Source organism: Miniopterus schreibersii (genome assembly GCF_964146895.1).
Source record: "Miniopterus schreibersii genome assembly, chromosome: 14".
In the NCBI taxonomy this organism is placed as follows: domain Eukaryota; kingdom Metazoa; phylum Chordata; class Mammalia; order Chiroptera; family Miniopteridae; genus Miniopterus; species Miniopterus schreibersii.
The window spans coordinates 36,716,471-36,738,585 of NC_138114.1; the positions used below are offsets into that span (position 1 = coordinate 36,716,471).

General features: G+C 44.2%; 1 protein-coding gene across 3 annotated transcripts in view; it reads left to right on the forward strand.

Moving 5' to 3' along the window:
• Window positions 1–374: 374 nt before the first annotated feature.
• The window catches only part of DNTT (DNA nucleotidylexotransferase), a gene marked incomplete at its 5' end in the record, with an annotated part of 28,272 nt that continues 6,531 nt past the window's right edge, over window positions 375–22,115 (forward strand). For all 3 annotated transcript variants that reach the window (XM_081157879.1, XM_081157878.1, XM_081157880.1), the window contains 9 exons: window positions 375–577; window positions 9,175–9,349; window positions 10,058–10,186; window positions 11,418–11,588; window positions 12,746–12,817; window positions 14,284–14,407; window positions 18,590–18,722; window positions 19,754–19,862; window positions 20,345–20,590. In XM_081157879.1, coding sequence (XP_081014005.1) covers window positions 375–577; window positions 9,175–9,349; window positions 10,058–10,186; window positions 11,418–11,588; window positions 12,746–12,817; window positions 14,284–14,407; window positions 18,590–18,722; window positions 19,754–19,862; window positions 20,345–20,590 — 1,362 coding nt within the window. The remainder of the gene's footprint in view (window positions 578–9,174; window positions 9,350–10,057; window positions 10,187–11,417; window positions 11,589–12,745; window positions 12,818–14,283; window positions 14,408–18,589; window positions 18,723–19,753; window positions 19,863–20,344; window positions 20,591–22,115) is intronic.

The following is a 22,115-nucleotide window of genomic DNA, read 5'->3' on the forward strand; positions in this document are numbered from 1 at the left end:
GGAGAAAAAAATAAAGACAAGAGGGGCCTCAACAAATAAATAAATAAACAAAATTTTTAAATGGGAAAAAAATGCTTCTCTACCTTTCTAACGAGATTATTCTAAGGATCTGATGAGATTATGTGTAGGTAAGCAAAAATTAATTTACTGCTTCCATTGTGATCTCCACATTGGACAAATGAGCTGAACAGAGGCAAAGATTCCCCATCACTCTTCACCAGGAAGAACATGGTAAGGGCAGGGCCCAGGAGCCTTGCCTTCAGCGTGTGCTGGTGAGGTGACATCAGAGCTCTTATGAAGGAGGGGCAGCCTCTCCCCAGCTTCTGGAGACACCACTTTAAGACACAGCCAGGAGCAGAAGCAGCCTCCTTGCCATGGACTCGCTGCGCATGGCCCACTTGGGCCCTCGGAAGAAGAGACCCAGGCAGATGGGCGGCTCGATGGCTTCCCCACCTCAGGACATCAAGTTCCGAGACCTGGTCCTGTTCATTTTGGAGAAGAAAATGGGAACTACCCGCAGGGCCTTCCTCATGGAGCTGGCTCGAAGAAAAGGATTCAGGGTTGAGAATGAGCTCAGGTAGGACACCACTGATTTCGTTTGTGAATCAATTTTGTGAACAGCTCCTTCAAAAGCCAAGGAACCTGTGTTTTCTCCCATGTAGGGAAGAGGCGATGCTCCCTTTGGGAGGACAGGTTTGAAATCAAGGAACAAATCTGAGCCAATTAGTTATGGGAAATAAGATGAGTGGATATTGAATACAATTATATTGAAACTAGTTAGCATCCAAAAATAAGGTACAATTTTTTTTTCCCTTTCAATTTTGTGAGATGAGGTATCTAAAGCTGATAAACAGAAACCTAGTTGGAAAATTCAATCCTGAAACCACTCAGTTTCATTCTTGACCAGTTTGAACACAAAACACCGCTGAGTTCAATAAAAGAATTCAGCTACTTTGAGGCAGAAAGAATGCTTCGGTGGCTTTTCTCTTGAGCTAAACATCTAGCTATACTGAGGTGACCACTGTCTGTGACAGGCTAGGAGGATGAGTGACTGTAGCTGGCTCACCACAGACACCCCAATGTGGCCTTGATCTTGCTTTTTCAAAGACCAGTCTGAGTGGGGTTTGTAGAGATGCTAGCTAAAGGCTCAGGCACAGCCCTGTCCCAGGGTGGTGGCTCCCACACTGAGTGATGGGTGGATGGCTTAAGAGGAGCTAGCCAAGCTGGCATTGGGCTGCCTGGCCTGGTTCACTTGCAAACCCACTCACATCCCAGCAGTTACCTTATTGCTTTTCTAACTGGTATATAAGCTCTTCGCTGGTCTCAAACAGGTGGCAAGTAAACAAAAGGAAATCCAAAAGTAAATAGTATTAGAACCATGACACAAATGGCTCCCATCAGAACCAGCAGGGGGCCTGCAGTGACGAAAGAGTGGTGACTAACACAATCGATAGCTTTCACAGCCAAAGGAATAGGCTATAGAATTTTTTCTCTCTCCAGGGAAAACTATAAGGATTCTATGTGAAAGTAAATTTGCATTTAAAAAATAGTCCTTGATGTTTAAAAATAAAACTGCCAAGCCTTTTCTGCTGAAGAAATGCCAGCTTCAAATTGCTTGTGAAAAGTCGATAATCAGATGTGATAATGTTCACGAGACCTATAATTCACATGAGAACGCAATGGCACAGAAACATTTTCTTTTTTACTAAATAAAGTGCCCTGTTCAGAAATTCCTGAGTCTTCCGTGGTCTCTGTCCCCTCTCATTTCTCTCTATATGGTCTTCTTTGTCCCCTCTCTGCCTCTTTTTTCTCTTTAATCCCTATCTCATTAGTGATGTGAAACCCAAAACACCATTTGGGGGCTTAACATTTTTTCTATGAAATCTTCGATTTCATCAAATTGTTAAATCTGCCTAATTTTACAGACTTACATAAAATGCTGAAATTAGGAAGGGAAAGATGACATAGGCAAAGAGACCAAAAATCAGAAATTAAAACAAAAAGAAATAGAAAAATAAGAAATTAAAACAAGAAGAAATAGAAAAAACAGAAATTAAAAGCCTTAGCATACACAGAACTGCTTTTTCTGTGGTAAAGAAATTTGGCAAGGGCCAGGCAGGAAGGTGAGAGCCAGATGGTTGAGGTACCACTTACACAGAAAGCTCTCTGTTGAACGGTCCATACCTCCAGCAAGGGCTGACTAGTTTGGTTACAGGCACAGCTACAAACACGTACATGGTGGCTGAGGCAGGTACTTGGGGAAATGATGGAGGCAAGTTTCTTCTTCTGGCAAGAGGCCCTAGAGGCTGCGCTGTGCCCCAGGTGCCTGCTGCCAGGGACCAAGCCCAGCTGCTTGGGCAACAGAGGAAACTGGTGCATGGTGAGCAAACTGCTGCTGTGCATGAGATGGTGGCAAAGTTCCCAGGCTGGCAGCTCAGCAGACACATTAAATACAAATGTGTTCAATGGCACAAAAATAAACCACAGGAAGTAGAAGTCCTAGCTCTCAAACGGAATTTCTGTGCTTAGACATAAAGGCTTTAATTGGAAAGGACAATAGAAATCATTGTAGGGGAAATCTCTAGATAAGAAATAGAGAGACCTCAGATTCTGGCTCTGACCCTTCTCAGCCACATCATGTGGGGCAAGGCCCCCCTCTCTCCTCTCTGACCTTAGTTTCCAGATACATGGTTTAGTCTATCTGATGTGCTCACTGAATTCCATGATGGATGTCAATGGGCTTTGATAAATTAAAAGTTATGCAAATGTAAAGTGTGATTGTTTTCTTGTTAATCAGCTGGCTCCATTGACCTTTACAGAAAACCCTAAGGAGAGGGTTCTTTCTCCTCAGTATGAACTAGGTCAAGTGATATAAACAATAGAACAAAGGCAGGAAGGAAACCATCAAATGTTATAAGTGTTTATTTTGGGGGAGGGGGAGGAGTAGTAGGGAAGGATTATGGCTGCTTTTATTCTCTGTGTTATCCAAATTTTTTACAATATACATATATTTTATTTTTTATTTTTTTCTTTAAATATATCTTTATTGATTTCAGAGAGAGGAAAGGAGAGGGAGAGAGGGAGATAGAAACATCAATGATGAGAGAGTCATTGATCGGCTGCAGCCCACAACACGAGCATGTGCCCTGACTGGGAATCGAACCCCAGTCGCCTGGATCCTAGGTTGACGCTCAACTGCTGAGCCACGCCCGGCCGGGCTACAATATACATATATTTTAAAAATGAAAATAAAAGCTGATTTTTAAAAGAAAGGATGCTTCTCAATAATGAAGACTAGCTATGCCTGTCCTTTCTGGTAATTAGGAATCAGAGCAAGAGGAGCGAAGGAAAAAAGTATGTTCCGAAAACAGGCAGCAGCCTTCGTGGTTCCCGGCACATTCTTTGGCCTCCGGAAGGACTGAATTTGCAGGCAGATCTGGTTCTTACTTTCCCTGGGCCTGGCGCACAGCTTAGAAATGGCCACCTGGGTGCACGGAGCCGCCTGGCACTGTTTTATTCTCCTGCGCGTCCTTCTGTGTTGAAGAAGAAAGAGCCGGGGCTGGAAGGGTGGCTCCCCAGGGTGGTGCCATCCAGCAGCTTAACACTTGCTGAGTTTCCCTGTTCGAGCAGTAGAAATCCATCAAATGACACTTTTGTCCTGCCCAGACCTCCATAATTCATCTACAATGGTACCTTTGGAAGGCATTGTCTTCAAAAACAGCAAGGCAGACCATCACAAGGAAGGCGTTCAGTTCATGCCCACTCTGCACATTGGCCTGGTTCTGGAGATGCAAACTAGAAGACGGGAGCCCTGCCAGCGAGGAGTTTACAGTTGGACAAGGGAGTCAGCAATTGTAGCTTGGTTATCATCTAGAATTAAGAGACCATAATATATTTTCCAAGTAGGTACTGGTCTTCTTTTTTTTTAAAAAAATGGCATTTTCCTGCCCAGCCCTTCACATTCAGCCTTCTTGTGTTATTTTGGCTTAGTTTTATCTACCCCGCCTGCCTGCACTTTCCATTCATTTCCTATGTCACATTGGAAATGTGGCTTGGGCCTCAGTCATTATCCCAAACTGTTATCTCCAACGTCCCAAGGAATCTCACCTTGGGAAACCCATGGTTTTTCACCTGAATGTTGATTAAAAAAACTCTCTCTAGCATGGTTTCTAGCAGCATAAGGCCATGTCCCCAGGACGCCCTCCTCCCACCCCCCCCAAAAAAGTGCCTGCCTGAGAAAGCTCAAGGCTGCCAGGAGAAGGTATTGTTGTTCCAGCCAAAACCTAGCAGCAAGCAGATGGGCCCCTGAACCCCCTCTTGGAGCAGTTGCTGTAGAAATCTTGCAGTTATAAACCCTCCCTTTGCCTCTGAGATGTAAATCTTCCAACCACCCCAAATGGTCTTCTCACAGACCAGAGAGTTGGCTCTTTGAAAGGCAAGCATTCAGGGAGAGAAGTCCCAGTCCCATTCTCTGCGGGAAGGCAAAGGCGCTAACTTGCACCACTGCCTCCTGTCCTAAAGATTCAAGAAATTTGTTTCTCCTCTGAGTAAGCACCAGCTAGCAAATCCAGGTGGCCTGGTCACATGGACCGACTCCCCTCATTGCCCCTCAGGGCCTTTCCCTTAACACACCCCAGCCTCTAAAAGGTCTCCTGCCTTGTTTCCTTGAAGTTGAACTCCAGTCATGCTGGACGGTCTTCCCTGCTGCGAAAGTTATTACTAAATAAAATCTATCCTTGCAGCTCTAACTAGTGTCCAGCTTTGTTTATCTTTGACAAAGTCCCATCACTTCAAATTCATGGTGTCTGAAATCAAAATATTAAAAACTGTTGTTTGCAAAATAAACTGAATCCCAGATGAAAAAGATGCTACCAGCTCTAGAACTAGCTCATCTCTAGGTCCCTTCCAGGTCTAATATCCAAACACATCTTCCCTGGTTTTTCTCTATTTTTTTTCTTACTCCCCCCCCCCCCCCCGACCTCGAACCCCTTCCCCCTACACCTCTCTATAAGACCTAAGGCCCCTGGAAACCCTCTTAGAGGAGAGAGCGCCCTCCCTGGCCCACAGGTGTGATCCGTGGCCTCCCGCTTGGCCTGTTCTTCACCCCACCCAGTAACCCCTCCCTGGCTCCAGGAGGGCAGGGCGCCTGCAGGGCCATCACGCACACCTCACCCTTAGGCCTCTCACAATTTCCTTACACACAGTAGGCTTCAGGAAATATTTGCTCAAAAGAATGATTTATCTGCTGGCTACGGAACCAGCAGAGGAACTTGTGATAACCAAGGTTAGCTTTAGTAATTGAAATTTTTTTCTACAATATATCAGTATTACTTCTGTAAGCAGCAAAATGATAAAGATTTCATTTTTATAAATTCAAGAGCATGCAATGTACACGTTGGTCCTGCTCTGGTCCAAATTACTTGGTATTTTGAGATTTGTGGAATTTAAATTAATGGAAATGTTCATAGTACTATTTAAGAAGACCAAAAAAGTAAGGCAAGGCCCTATCAGTCTTAAGTCTGTCAGGGTTGGAAATAGAAACCTGTCTTTACTGCTTCAATTTTTCTGTTTCAGGGATTCTGAAAGAGATCAGTTGCTAAGAAAAATTGGCAGGAGGGTTTTTAAACTGTAAACAGCTCAGCTGAGCTATAAATTACTATTTAAAGTCATTGCTTATAAAATAAGCCCTACATCAGATGGGAAGAATCAGGAATGACCTTTCCAGGGGGGAAAAAAACAGTTTTAAAAACAAAGATAAAAATCGGGGAAGTCAGATTGGAGGCCCGGCTCCTGGCAAAAGGGATGGCTGCCTCTTTCTCCAAGGAGGGTTTTTCTAATTATACTGAGAGGCAGGACCAACTAGGAAAAGAAAGAAGAAAAAGCCAGGATATAGGTATCAGAGAAAAAAAAAAAATCAGAACTAAGATTTATGAGTTAATTCCGTAACTCAGGGCTTTCCAGGCATCTGAGTGCCACAGTTAGGGTTCTTACATGCTTTACCATATGTGCTATCATACACTTAATGTGTTCCTAAACTGTATTGTTAAAAGTAATTTAGCTTTGTCCTAAGGAGTAATGTAAAAACCATAAAACCCATTAAAACCATGTCTGATAGGCATAATTTTAAAATGTAGATATATATAAACACATATGCCTTTTAAATGTTCAGCTGTGTGCCTACTAAAATTATCTGATGTACCTGCAGGGAAATGAGTACCATGTTGGGAAACATTGCTGCAATTGAGCCCAACATCCAGTGTGGGGCAGTTAAAGAAAGATCTTTCTTTCCAGCAGTGTTTCTCAAAGTGGAGTCCTTGAGCTGAGGGTGGGTTTTAAAATATGGGCACTCCCAGGGAGAGGCAGGGGCTATTCTCCCTTTCATTGCATCTGGGAGGGCTTGTGACTGCTTCAACGTATAGTGACACTATTGGCTTTTGAGGCTGAGTCATAAAAGGCCTGGTGACTTCTCCTGTTCCCTGGATCACAGAACCTCACTTAAGGAGTTTGAGTCTCCTCTGAGAGAGGCCCTGTAAAGGTGTCAGGTTGATAGGTGCATTGAGCCCAGCCTCCCAGCCATCCTCACCGAGGTGTCAGACATGTGGAACATTGCACCTCTATCGGGACCACACCAAACGGAAGGATCACGGCCAAGCTGCCTGAATTCCTGGCCCACAAAATTGCAGATATAATAAAATCATTACCCTTTTTAAGTCATTACATTTTGGGGCAGTTGGTACATACCAACAGATAACTAGGACTGACTGACCATGTCAGAACCTCCGAGGGATTTTGTCAAAATGCATATTCCTGGGCCCTAGGTAAGATTTACTGAATCTGAATCTCTGGTAATAGGGACTGGCATTTGAATTTTAACCCAGCTTCCTGGGTGTCTCCAGTAGACACTAGAATTTAGAAACATTCCTTCCCTGGCTGGTGTGGCTCATTTGGTTGGGCGTCATCCTGTGCACTGAAAGGTTGCTGATTTGATTCCAAGTCAGGGCAGATACCTTGTTTGATCCCCGATAGGGGACGTGCTGGAGGCAGCCAATTGATGTTTTGTTCTCACATCGATGTTTCCCTCTCTCTCTAAAAATTAATAAAAAATCTTAAAAAACAAAAAACCAGAAACATTCCTTTAGAGCCATTGATTGATCAGTTCATTTATTCATTCTACCAGTGGTCTACCTATTGACCATTACTATGAATCTGGCCATGTGCTGGGCACCAGGCATGATTCTAACCCAGACTGTAAAGAGGCAGATTATAACACTCCCCTCGCCCTCGGACACCAGTGAGCACGAGGAGAACATTTCAGTCCAGCACTCATTGCAGAAGACCCTGCATGTTTGCCCTGTGGGAAGCTGAGGGACAAATTCTGTCTCAGAACTGCTTTAATTGGCTCAAGGCCTCCCAAACCTAGACCAACACATGAATTAGCCATGGCTAAGAAACTAAGTGCATTTAAGGAACTGAATCCACTGATATTTCAGCAACAGCCATCTCAGTAGGGCCTTGGGGTCTTTGAAAGTTTGGGGCTGGCTGTGTGAGGCCTCCTATCACCTTTTATTATAAGAAGGAAGCCCAGGCCTCAGGGGCAAGGCACATACGACCTCAGCCCCAGCCCAGGCTTTTTTGTCCTTGAAAATTATATTCATGCATATTTTTTCTCCTAAGAAGAAAAATGATAATAGACGGCTCATGACAGAAAAATACCAAAACAAACAAAACCTCACCGAGGGGTCTAACCACAGTCTAGTAGAACGTTAAGAGATTGCTAGAGTCATGCACACCTGGGTTTGAATCCTGGCTTCATGTAACCTCTGCAAGCCATGTTTTTCTCATCTAAAATTACCTTGCGCACCTTCAAAGACTCTTGGAGGGATTAAGTAAGAATATACAGTTGGGCCTTCATATCCACTGGTTCCCCAGATTCAACCAATCATAGGTGGAAAATAACTTTAAAATTCCAGAAAGTTGATCCCTTAACAATAAAGTATAATAGCTATTTACATAGCATTTACACTGTATTCGGGGCTATAAGTAATCTAAAGATGATTTAAAGTACATATACGAGAGGGTGTGCATAGGTTATATGCAAATACTAAGGTGTGCATAGGTTATATATTTTATATAAGGGACTAGAGCATCGAGGATTTTGGTAAACCAAAAAATACCGAATGAATCCAAGAGTCAATCCAAAAATGGAGGAGAAAAAGGAAGTCAAGAATGAAAGGTAGGAAAAATAAGAGAAAAGAATTCTAGTTTTCTCTTGGATGCCTAGATATGCATCTTGCTCTCTCCCAGTTTCGGACTATTGGAACTGAAAGAGCCTTAAAAATCATTGGTCCCAATGATATAATGCTGACTGTGAAGACTTGTTAAAAACTAAAAATAACATACTTGACCCAGAAAAAATCATCAAAAAGGATAAATATCATTTACTAGCTGTGTCACCTTCAGGATGTCACATAACCTCTCTGTTCTTCAGTTTCCTCATTTTTGAAGTGTGAGTGACATACACTTACTTGGGGAGCTATGTGAGTATTAAACAAGATGATGTGTGTAAAGGTCTTGGACAGTGCTGAAACATGGTACCTGCTCAGTGGATATTAGGGAAAAGATCCCGGCCCGTCTTACATCACAGAAGAACATGGAAAGCAACATTTCCCACAGGCTGGTCACTACCTATTAATGGGCTGTGTGATCAAGTGACTGGGAGGTTATAAGCATATCTACATCTATGTCTATTTCTGTTTTGGGTCATGATATAAAATGTATTTCTCACTGTGGGACACAGTCAACCAGTTTGAAAGGCACTAGACTAAAACTCTCTACAAATAAAAATGGAAGAGCTCACCAAAGCCCCATGCAGAGCGCTGGGTGCTACTTCAAGGACTATTCCATCTTCCACAATCTCTGGACCTTGGCTTTGCACTGACACCATGATCTTGCTAATGTTTAGTTAATGCTTCTTGCATCTCACATGTAACAGGCCACTGTTGCCACACTATTAAAATAGAATTCCCTTGCCCTGAGGCCTAACTTCTCTGTGCCTGTGGTCGGGTCTAGTATGTGTCTTTCTCCATTAGACGGAATGTTCTGAACACCCTGAGGGAAGAGGAGAGCTTCTGACTCTAAAAGCCCCTTCAGCTGGTAATTTGTCTTACTCTGCAGTGATTCCGTCACCCACATTGTGGCAGAAAATAATTCTGGTTCCGATGTGCTGGAGTGGCTTCAGGTACAGAATATAAAAGCGAGCTCACAGCTGGAACTCCTCGATGTCTCCTGGCTGATAGAATGCATGAGAGCAGGAAAACCGGTGGAGATGACGGGACAACACCAGCTTGTGGTAAGTGTCCTGGTTGTGATTTCCATTGTCCTTGGCTTGATGGTTAGGACGTGGGCTGCGGAATCAACAGACATGGATTCTCTGCTCACTCCCTGTGTGACCTTGGGCAAGTCACTTGGCTTTTCTGAGCTTTAGTTTCCTCCTCTGTAATGTGGGACAACCATAGTGCCTACTTCATACGATGGTGCTGAGGGTTAGAATAACATACATGCAAAGCACTTAACCCAAAACCTGACCTATATAGTAGGCACTTCATATGTGGTGGCTATGTTTATGAAGGGGTCTGTACACAAATGCTTCAAAATATTGAAGCCTTGGTGCTCTGGCAGCCAGAGAAGTAGAAGGTTCCTATTGTTTTCTTACTATGACCATTCGTAATGAAAAAAATTAAGTAAATTAAGCTCTTAATTCAAAATCCTTCACCAATGTGCTAGAACCCTCAGGAGGAAGGTTCATTTTTTTTTTCCTGGAAAATTTCACTGATGGTCCCTTTTCATGTTTTTTTTCCCTGGTTGCAAAAATAATACATGTTAATTATAACAAATTCAAATATTAGAGATTTGTATCACATACAATTTGACTCTCTTGTCCTTTTATCTATTTTCCAGAGATAATTGCCATTAAATTGCCTCCGATATTGTCTTCATCCGTATCTATTACTATTAGTATTGATTGTTATTAGAAGTGGGTGCTTCTGCATTTGTTTAGGTGAGAAGAGAGGATTCAGGGAGCCCCAGCCCGGAGCCCCAGGAGACTCCGCCACTTGCTCTGAGAAAGGTCTCTCCGTACGCATGTCAGAGAAGAACCACTTTAAACAACTGCAACCGCCTATTCACGGTAACGGGGCTGCGGACACCCAGAGCCGATGACGGGCGTGCAGCTCCTTCCCCTGGGCCTACAGATTATGAATTCTTCTGAAAAGCTAGGGAAGTTTCCCCGCACTCACCTGCCTCCCCAACCCTGATGTCTGGTTTTTCTTTCTATCAATAATAGGTCTACTTCTATCGTGGAAATGGACAAGTATATTCGGATTATACTCTTTAGAGATGGTAGATTACTATTTATTGAGCGCTGTCATTATTGGGCACGACTCTTGTCAAAGGCAAATATCCTGAGAAATCTAATACTGCAGTTAGTCCAAACCATAGTAAGAGCAAAAAACATAGTAAAAAGAGCAATAATGCATAAACAGCCTTTGCTGGGAAACCAAAAAGCTGAGAGATGGCAGGCCTCGCTTCTCGCTTCTCTGATACTAACAAGCTCAGGGAAGCCAATTCCTCTCTGAGCCTCAGTTTCTCGTCTGTTCAATTAGAAAGTAGCTAGGTTATCTCTAAAGCTCCACCCAGCCCTGAAGTTTGGCAGTTGTGTGGACAAGCCCACAACTGCTTGTCCTCCAGCAAAGGATCAGCCATCAGGTGGATAAAACATGCAGTACTGTATCGAATACAGAACTTCTCGTGTCTAGCCTTCTAGCCCCCTGTGTGCGAGGGAGGCCAGGAAATTGCAGCTACTGGGCACCATGAGCAGGAGGCCTCACAGCTGCAGCCACTTTGTCCTCGGCTAGAAGAGCAAACCTGCCCTGGCCTCGAATGACCCTGGCCTCGGTCTGTGCACCTGTGATTACACCCATCGTTCCACCCGCCCGTGTTAAGTGCTGACTGTGTTTTATATACAAGCTAAGAAATGGGATACCCAGTGATCAAGGCAGAATCCTGGCCACAGGCTGGTGGGAAAGTCAGCAAACAAAGGGAAGAATCAGTAATGCGGAGTAATGACTAGTAGGATGCAGTGAGCATGAGGTCATGCTGTAGTTAAATCATTCCTGAACGTCTAATGGCAATGAGCTCCAAGTCTCCTTACAAAGCACCCTGTGGCCTGTCTTTTCAATTCAACTCCATTTGTCTAGCAAGGGAGGGGTGCCGAGGTGCTGGAGACCCAATCCTGACCTTCTGGGCAAAGGGCAGGCAGCATTCCAATATCAAAGGAGAGCGAGAGACATTTGCAAGCAAGCACTGGCTCAGGGGCTGGGAAGCAGGCCTTGTTTGACTCACCTGGCTTTACCCTTCAGGATGCCTTTGAGGTACTGGCTGAAGACTGTGAGTTTAGGGAGAATGAAGGCTCCTATGTGGTATTCGCAAGAGCTGCCTCTGTACTTAAATCACTGCCGTTCACCATCATCAGTATGAAGGACACAGAAGGAATTCCCTGCTTGGGGGACAAAGTGAAGAGCATCATAGAGGTAAGAGGGAAATGTGATTTGTCACACCTCCTAATAGGTAGATAGGTAGGCAGAGGAGGGGGGGGGGGAGGGAGGGAGGGAGGGAGGGAGGGGAGGAGAGAGAAAAGGAGAGAGGGAGGGAGAGGGAGGGAGAGAGGGAGGGAGGGAGAGAGAATAGATTTTTCTGTCAACTATGTAGATGTATTCATGACTTATTTTCCTTTCTCTCAAAAGATTAGATAGGTGATAGATGAAAGATAGATAAATACATGATTGATAGATGATGATAGATGATAGATAGATAGATAGATAGATAGATAGATAGATAGATAGATAGATAGATAGATGATAGAATCCATAACCAATATTATAACAGCTGGAGCTATGTGGGGCCAGCTAAGTGGAAAAAGAGCTCTCCTGTATTATTATTAATCACAGTGAAAGATTCAATTGACTTAAAAGCTCAACAGCAGGGAATGGTATGACTTCAGACACAGGCTGGGTGAAGGACCTCAGTTCCATCAGGGACGTCACCCTCCAGAATGGTGGTGGGTGTAACAGGCAGTGGAGTAGATTCTGCATCTCTGCATGGATATTGCAGATAGAGAGGCAGGGGTGAGTATTTATTTACTTAATGATGTGGAAGGATTCCCCAGCAAGGCAAGTACCCAGGAGTATGTTTCAGTATAGTCAAGTGCAAAGTCAATTATTCAAGATAAATAATCTTAACTCTATCTAGAGGAGGGAAGGTGGCTCTGAGCCAGACAGCAGAAGGGCTTGAACTTTGGGTTGGCTTTTCAATAGGTCCCCAAGTAATCCACTCACAAGAAAAGTCTTTGTTTCAGCAAGTTCATGCCCATTGAAAAGAAATTATCACAAATATTTAGACCCACTTTGGTCAGTGAATATTCTGGTGTAGTGTTCTGTAGATTTGGGCCAGAATCATTCTATACCTTTGTTCCTGAGGATTGTAAAGCGATACTTGGGAATATAATGATCTGGGATTTTTGCATTAAAAGGAAGTGTCTTATTTTCTCTGGATAAGCTAGAGAAACACCCACCACACAACAGGTGTGCATTTTATGAAAAGTGAAGCTATTAGACCTGTGAATTTGCACATCTTGGACTGTGACTGTCCAACATCACTAATTTAAAATATTTTCCAACTGTCTATGCAGGAAATTATAGAAGATGGAGAAAGCTCTGAAGTTAAAGCTGTGTTAAATAATGAACGATATCAGTCCTTCAAAGTAAGTGATTTTACATACATTTCTCAAAAAATGTTTTTTCAGTTAATCCTATCACTTATTCCAGGTGGTGGTATTAGTCACCTTGGGCTGCCCTAACAAAATGCCATGGACTGCCCTGGCTCTTTGGTTGGAGCATCATCCTGTACAACCAAGGGTTGAGGGTTCAATTCCTAGTCAGGGCACATACTCAGGCTCCATCTCCAGTTGGGGTGCATTCAGGTGGTAACCAATCGATATTTCTCTCTCACATTGATGTTTCTCTCTCTCTCTCCCTTCCTCTTTCTCTAGAATCAATGAAAAGTATATCCTTGGGTGAGGATTTTTTTTTTTTTAAATGCCATGGGTTGGGTGGCTTAACTAACAAATATTTCTTCTCTCCCAGTTCTGGAGGCTGGAATTCTTAGATCAGGGTGCCAGCATGGTTGGGTTCTGGTTAGGGCTCTCTTTCTGGCTTGCAGGTGGCCTCCTTCCCAACGTGCCCTCATATGACATAGAGAGAAGACAAGTTCTCAGGTTTCTCTTCTTATAAGGTCACTAATCCGATCATTATGGCCCCACCCCCATGATGTCATCTAAAGCTAATTGCCTCCCAAAGGCCCCTTCTCCAAATACCATCCCTTTGAGGGGTGGACTTCAGCATATGAAGTTTTTCGTTGGGTGCAATTCAGTCCATAGCAATGGTCTAGGAAGCAGGTGCCTAAATAAGCACGGGTGCTGGAGCTTATTGCCACACTATGACGAGATACAAATTATCTTGCCTTCCTGGAGTCTGTCACTCATGGGGACAAATATCATGGGGACATGACAACCATAGGACAAAACAAACCTGCTCTTAAAGAGCCAACCTGTGTTGGAAAGCTCCTTGTGCTTCTTTGTCTACTTTGAAGCAGGGTTCATTACCTCCCAATGTTTCTTACCTTGGAATTGCAGAGACCCCTGCCAGTCCCTTCAGTTCAGAAGTGACGCACAGGCCTAAAAGGCAGCGGTGGACAGGAGCCCGGGCTTGGAGTGCAAACAGACCCGGCTTGAGTCTGGGCTCTGCCACTCACCAGCTGTGCAACGGTGGAGAATTCAGGCAGCCCACATGCACATCCCTCTTTAAATTGTGAGGATAAATATGCAGAGCATGAGTGTGTGTAAGGGACCCTTGGCAAAGGAAGTGTGGATAGGGATAGCTGTTGTCACATGTGGACAGCACAGGCCATCCCATGATCCGATTACAGGGCAGCCCTATGCAGATGCCAGAACCTGCCTCCTCATGTCTGTTTCATGTATCAGGAAAGGACCCTCCTGAAACAAAACTCTCTCTAACAAATTACTATCACCCACCCACTTGTCATATTCAGGAGAAACTGGGTCAGGCAGAGATTTGTTTACACTTTTTCTTAATCCCTTGACCTTGAAAAGGATCGCTTCATGGTCATGACTATGTTAGAACTGAAGGCATGCCTTTCCTCATGTTCCAGCTTTTTACTTCTGTATTTGGAGTGGGACTGAAGACATCTGAGAAATGGTTCAGGATGGGTTTCAGAACCCTGAGTAAAATAAAGTCGGACACAACCCTGAAATTCACACGGATGCAGAAAGCAGGTAAATTGTGTCTCCTAAAAATCTCTCGTTGTTACCGTAGGCTGGGCAGGTCGTGGGAGAGCTGTATGTCAGCTGAATTTCAACTCTAATCCCCATGAGCTGAGTTGCTTGTTTGGCCTCTTTTCATGCTATGGTTAAAAGCAAATGCGTTTGGAATCAGGCAGCCCTGGATCCAAATCCGGGCTCCAGCTATGTGATCTTGAGTAAGTTTGTTAAAATCTCTGAGCCTAAGTTACTTCATCTACAAAAGGGAGGTAACATTGGTACTTAAGTGGGAAATAAATCAGATAACGTAGGCAAAGTCCTTAGCGTTGTGTCTGACACAGAGCAAATAATGCTCTTCGAGTGCTGGTTGTCATTCCTTTATGTCCAGATGTCAAACCAGGTTGCACTGTTGATCTGGTTCTTAGTGAACTGACCCTTTGGGTCCTGGTTGGGTAGGAGGCATCGGAGAAGAGTAGAGGGGAGAAAGTTGACATGGAGGGTTGGTGAGTAAAGCACATTTGAATAATGTTGTTGCCCGGCATAAGTCTGGATCTGTTTTAGAAAGAGTGGAACATAAGAACATAGAAAGGAAACAGTGGAAATCCAGACACAGGGTTGAACCACCCAATCAGACTCATTAATCTGACAAGAGAAGACGGTGCTGACACAGGCATCCTGAAAGCCTGGTGAGGCCTCCCGGAGACTGAAAGTGGCTTGGTCACTTCCGTTTAGGGAGGGTCCTGCTAAATGTTTTTTAAATGAAGAAATGCCGATACACAGTTAAAAAAATTGTATATGTTTTAAATATTTACTTTTAACATGCAATAGAAATACAGCTTAATTGGGATTTGAAAGGGCATCATATACACAGTCGTGACCCCTATGGCTTCTGAGTTACAAAGAATGATGAAGTTTTCAACATTTTTAATAATATGAAAGAAAGGGGATCTTCTACAAGGAGAGACTAGAAATAAAAGAAAACAGCTATCTTCTGTTTAAGTGATAAAAGGAACAAGCAACAGGAGAGGAAACAAATGAAATCTGGGTGGCTCACATTGATGCCGCTATAGAAGACCCCTACTCACCTTTTGCCAAGTTGCTAACCTCTGACAGCCTGAGGGGAAAAAAAGACCCAGTATTTATATTCTTGGCTCCTGAAAGTACACACTTAGTAAGAGTGATGGATACCAACCAGCTCTAAAGATGCCATTAAAAAGAAATTTACATAAGTATTAAACATAAGTAACAAGTGGCTTGAAATGATAGTAAGGACTCTCAGCACAGAGAAATTTTGGGGTGACAATATAGTGTTTAACATTGATAAAAACCTTTATCAAGTGACACCAGAGGCTCTCAGGATCTAAGCTTCCAATTCCCCAGCTTTGTAAGCTGGAATTTTCTTTTCCTATTGGGCTCTTCCAGGCAGTGAATGAAGCAGCTGTTATTCACTTAATCAATTCGTGATGGCCATCAGACTGTTCAATACTTGTAGAACTATTTATGTAGTTCAATTTATGTAGAACTCTACTTATAGCTTAAAACCCGACTACATGTATTTCTTTAACAGCACTACAATTAATGGAATTGTCAATGGGAATAGTTTAGAATAAGACAAAGTGTAAGCTAAATAAGCCAACTGAACATGTTGAAAGTGATCAGATGGAAAACCTGATTCAGTTTTACTTAGTTGCACTTGGTTTTAGCTCCCTGAGGCTTGAGGACTCACATGCCACATCGACCTGGAACAGTCAATGTGTGAAATATTGCAGCACACATAACATTACTCAGTGTATTGTTTCTTGTAATAAGTTATCCTTCCCAGCCATGCCAAAAAGGAAAGCAAGAAAGTCAATAAAGTTGCCTTCCCACGTGTCAACAAGTTATTAGAGCCTCTGCACATTCATTCCTGATATCTGCACATATCCTTAAAGAAATTGTTGTTAAGTGTGACTTTTGCTGTATGTACATCCTGAGTAAACACAGGACTTTTATGGTTCCCAAGTGAGTTGCAGTTTGACTATCAGCCATGATGAAATATTTTGTATGAATAAAAAATCTAATGGAACATTGCTTTTTATTTTTTCACATTAATAAATTATGTATTTAATTTTATTAAATTGATTTTTTTATTCTAGTAAGGGCACTTAACATGAGATCTACCCTCTTAGTGGTTTTTCTCCATTGGTATAATAACTTATTTCCTATTTGTGTGCATTTGAGTTCTTTCCAGTTTTGCATAACTGAAACTTTGGACCCATTGGGCAGCAACTCCCTTGAAGCACTGCTTTAGAGATCAAAATCCCAATGTACAAAAATGTGCATATTGCAATTCAAAAATATGTGGCTTGCCTGGCTGGGTGTGGCTCAGTGGTTGAGCACTGACCTAGGATCCGGGAGATCTTGGTTTGATTCCTGGTCAGGGCACATGCAGGATTGAGAGCTTGATCCCCAGTCGGGGGCGTGCAAGAGGCAGCCGATCAACGACTCTCTCATCATTGATATTTCTATCTCTCTCTCCCTCTCCCTTCCTCTCTCTGAAATCAATAAAGATACACACACACACACACACACATACACACACACATATATATATTTAAATGTGACTTTACAAAAAGGCAGAGAGAGAGAGAGTTTTAGGACTGATATAAAAAAATAGTATTCTACAAGCAGTGTGGTTTGGTGTTGGTCACAGTTAATAGATGTATTAGTGTGAATATCATCTTCTCTTGGTCCTGCCAACGTGTTTAAGCAACTGTCCTCATTTAGAGATAACATGTGATGTTTGGATTTGAGAATTTTGTGCCCATGATGTTTAAGCCAAATGGCCTCCCTACCTCCGCCCTCCCATGATCCCGGAGGTGAGAAATAGGAACCCATAGACTTGCCCCACATCTTTCCAGAGGGCCTGTGATGGGTAAAACTGCAAGGAAATAGACTTAAGCTCATCAGAAGCAAGAACTTTGGATGCCCCCCTCTTTTTTGAGTGGTGTTGAGAAGAATTAAAACCTACTCTCTTAGCAATTTTAAGTACATCACACAGAACTCATTCATCCTGTGTATCTGAAACTTTGTAGCCTTTGATGAACGTCTCTCCATTCCCCACCCCACCCCCAGCCCCTACACTCTACTTCTAAGAGTTAGACTTTTTCAGTTCCACATATAAGTGAGATCATGCAATATTTGTCTTTCTGTGTGATTTATTTCACTTAGCATTATGTTCTCCAGTTCATCCATGTTGTTGCAAATGACAAGATTTTCTTCTTTTTTAAGGCTGAATAATATTCCATTGTATGCTAATTAGCTTGATTACGTTAATCATTTCACAATATATGTATATCAAAACATCACATTGGAAACCTTAAATATATACGATTTTTATTTGTCAATTATACCTTGATAAAACTGTCCAGACAGAATTTACGATCAGGAAATGGCTGCCTCTGGAGGTATCACAGCCTGCCATTATCAGAGGGGTTCAAGCAGAGTTTGAACGACTCCCTCTTGGGGATCCTGGGTAAGAGAGCAGTGCCTTGGACTGAAGGGCCATTTGTTGTCCCTCGGGATCTGTGAGTCTGCTCCCTGCACCTCTGCTCACTTCTCCTCCAAAGCTTCATCCCAGCTCTTGGAGACAAGGCTTCTATCTCCTTTTCCCCTGCGCCCCACGCCTCCCTCCATGGGTCTGTGGGAAACACCAAGTCCTTACGACAAGTCTTCATCGTGACAGTCCTGCCTGAGCTTTCACTTACTCAAGGTGGTCAAAGAAGCAACAAGCCAAACCACCAAAGACGTTTCGCGCCTCAGATGCAAATCTATCCTCTTCCTAGTCTTGACTTTAGCTTTTAAATTCATCTATCACCTCCCAGCCCTGGACCTTCCCATCCCAAATCTCTATGCATTGTCTTCTTTGAATAATAGGGTGCGGCTTACTGATCGAGATTGCTGGTTCTTCCATAGGAAGTTGGATTTGAACCGCTTGGTTTCTACAGGGATGTACAAGACTGTCTCTTTCTTAGGAAATTGTGAGCCTCTCAGTCAGAAAGCAAAGAGCCATTGTTACCATGAAAAATTCACAACCAAGAGAACAGAAATAACTGGCATTGTTGCCTGTAGCCATGCCAGCTGTATGAGGGAGGGGGCAGAACCCCTCGCCACTGAGGGCTGGTCATCTCTCCACTGACCTGTCCAATGGCCACTCAGGGTTCCTCTATTATGAAGACCTGGTCAGCTGTGTGACCAAGGCCGAAGCAGAGGCTGTCAGCGTGCTGGTCAAAGAGGCCGTGTGGGCATTTCTCCCGGACGCCTTGGTCACCATGACAGGAGGATTCCGGAGGTAAATAACGAGGGTTGCTCTTGCCTCCCCTGCTCTAACACCTTCAGTGGCTCCCTATGTTCAGAAATTCAGGCTTTTTAACATGGCACAAAAGGTCTTCAGTGCTCTGGCCCCGGCCTCTCTGTAGCCTCGTTTCCTGCACCTCGCGTTCCTCAGCAACCTCAAATAGCTCGTCATTGTCTGCACACACAGGGCTGTTTCTTGCGTCTGTGACTTTGCTCAGCCTGACCCTTCTGCTTGCATTGGCTTTCCTCAAATCGTTACCTGGCCGATTTCTTTTCATCCTTTAAGATTCCATTCAAATGCCACCTCCTCCAGAAAGCCTTCCTTGACTCCCTCCTCCCAATGCTGGGGTAGGCATCCCTTCTCAGTGCTTCCTGGACAGCTGCCAAATAACATGTTTGTACTCGTGCTTTTCCCACCAAGATTTTAGAGCTTAGTGCTCAGTGAGAACCAGTGCATGGTGCCTGGTGCAAAGTGGGCACTCAAAAATATTGGTTGAGCCAATGAATGAATGAATGAACTCCCCACAGAGATGTGTGCAGTTGGATTTTGAAGGTTCTGTTTTCAGAAACAGATTCCTTCCCCCTCACACCCTCCCCTCTCTTTTTGGCTGTCTTACATGGTGTTGTTGGCGATTCTGGCAAGCTGGGCCCTTAATCTACGTCATAATTCTAAGGGCCTGATCTTATATTATGTGCATATAGTTCTTGGCTTGCTTGTTGTCATGTATATGATCATGTGTGTGTGTTGGGGGTGCACATGTGAGCATGCAGAAGAAATAATCTTCTTTGTCATTTTTATCCCCCCCACATGATCATATCCATGTGTGATTTTTTGATTTTTTTGTGTGCCATAAATTTATTTTGCAAGGTGGGAAGTTGTACAACCAAGGACATATATATATTTTTAATGTCAGGAGCATTTTGTGTTGCAAACCTTAAGCATAAGGCATAAAAACAAAGGTGGCCGTTAAAAGTTGAGAGCTAAAAATATAACTTATTTCCATTTTTCTACTGTTTTGCAATCAGGGGTAAGAAGATTGGACATGATGTAGATTTTTTAATTACCAGCCCAGGAGCAACAGAGGAAGAAGAGCAACAACTTTTACCTAAAGTCATGAACTTATGGGAAAAAAAGGTAAGAGGAGAGATCGACAGTGAATGTTTGGCACTCAAGCGTTATATTAATGCCACTGAACTTCGCACACTATTTATCTCACAATCCTATAATGACTAATCAATTCCCCATTATCTGCAACAGCTGACAAGCAATGAGATGCACCCGCATACAAACAGCCTGGTTTTTTGTTCACGGTAGGTTTGTTCTTAAAGGGGTGAGGCAAGTTGCTGAGCACCGGCCTTGGGTCAGAAGCTGGGGGCAGATTCTCTGGCAGCTCTGGGGTGAACTGGCCTTGGCTGGGCCTCTCTAATCTCCAATTTTCTTGGCTGCAGAGTGAGGATAATACACAGGCCTTGGCTTCCTCTCCGAGCGTGGTCAGGTGGGCTCACAGCACAAGGACAAAACGCACCCACGTTCTGCTGGACTCCGTAGAGCCTGGTGTAAAACCGAGGACCTTGTCCACTGAGAACCCGTCCTGACGCCTTTCTGTTTGTTTTCAGGGATGGCTTTTATACTGCGACCTTGTGGAGTCGACGTTTGAAAAATTCAAGTTGCCTAGCAGGAAGGTGGATGCCTTAGATCATTTCCAAAAATGCTTTCTGATTTTAAAATTGCACCACCCGAGCGTGGACAGTGGCCAGCCCGACCTGCAGGAAGGAAAGCCGTGGAAGGCCATCCGCGTGGACCTGGTCATGTGCCCCTACGAGCGCCGCGCCTTTGCTCTGCTGGGCTGGACAGGCTCCCGGGTAAGCGCCGCCTGGGGCAGCCCGGAGCGGTGACAGTGGCCGGGGGGCGGGGTGACAGGAGTGTGGACAGTGCCCGGAAACCTCTAAATCGGGCATTCCACCTGCACATGGTCAAGTGAGCTGACAGTGTGGTCCCTGGACCAGCCACATCAGCCTCACCTAGGAGCAGGTTAGACGTGTAAATTCTCTACCCCACCTACGCCTACTGAATCCGAAACTCTGGAGGTGGAGCCCAGCAAATTTGTATTTGAAAAGCTCTCAGATTGATCCCAAAGCAGCTGAAGTGTGAGAACCACAGAAGCTGAGAAAGCAGCATGGTGGCTAAGAGCACAGATTTGCCATCCCAGACCTGGTCAAAGTCCCTGCACTGCCTCTTAGCAGCTGGGTGATCCAGGACAAGTTCTCTAGGTCCTGTAAGTCTTAGTTTTCCCAACAAGAAAGTGAGGGCGATGACCTCAGCTGCCTCCCTGGTTCACAGGGATTTGGTGGATGAAGCTGGCAAAGCCCTCAGCACACGCCTGGTACACGGTCAGGCTGGCCAAGCGGCAGCTCCCAGCTCTGGTCATTTGATAGTCACAGAGATGGAGCCTCTGATTTGAGTCTCATTAGCACTGCTCCACCCTCCGAACTAAGTTCCCCACACTGTTTCACTGGTGTCCCAAAGCAGCTGGCTGTTACTCTGAGAGAAAGGTGTCCTTGGAGGTTTTTATACAGAAGATGAGTGACATAAACACAAATGAATTGTCCTCAACCTTGAGTTAAATGTCAGGTGTCTTTGTTTTGGGGCTGGAATTATTCCAAGCACCCAGAACACACCTGGCACATAATAGATGCTCAGCAAATATTTGTTGAGTAAACATTATCACTCTCCAAATGAAAGCCATCATTATCATTCCTAACAGTGTATAGGCAAGTCCTCCTGACATTTTAGCACAGAAGTCCAGAATATATCTCTCCCCACACAGAACTGGGGAGCCAAGGGCAGCCTCTCAGTGCGCCCATTATCCCCTCCCTCTCCAGACTCCCACTATTCTAAGTGCGGTAGAATAGGAGGAGAGTGACCCAGGGCTGGGGAGGAGGCCCTGTGCTAAGCAACGCTCAACTACTTTCACAGCCCGGCAGCTACAGCACCCAGAATCTGCTTCACCCCAATTTTTCAACAACCCTGGCTTCCCCTCTGCTGCATTATAAAGGCCTTCTGGTTGGAAAGGCTGTCTTCTCACACATCCAAGTGGTGGTCTAGAAGGGCAGTTCCCAGCTTCAGCCCACTTTCCTGTAGTTAAAAAAAAGTTCCTCGCCACTAGAGGGCGCACTTATCCCTTGTTTTCACCTGATTTCCACATGGAAAGGACAGTATTTCTAGATTTATGCTTCTCAGGAAAATTGACCTCAATGAGAACTTCACTGATTGTCCTCCTGTTCCAAGGCGTTCCTGTCCCCTAGCTGAGGCTTCAGGTTTTGCTCCCTGAGGCTTCAGAGTCCACCTCTGATCATAGGAGATGCTACCCTGGGGCAGGTGGCTCAG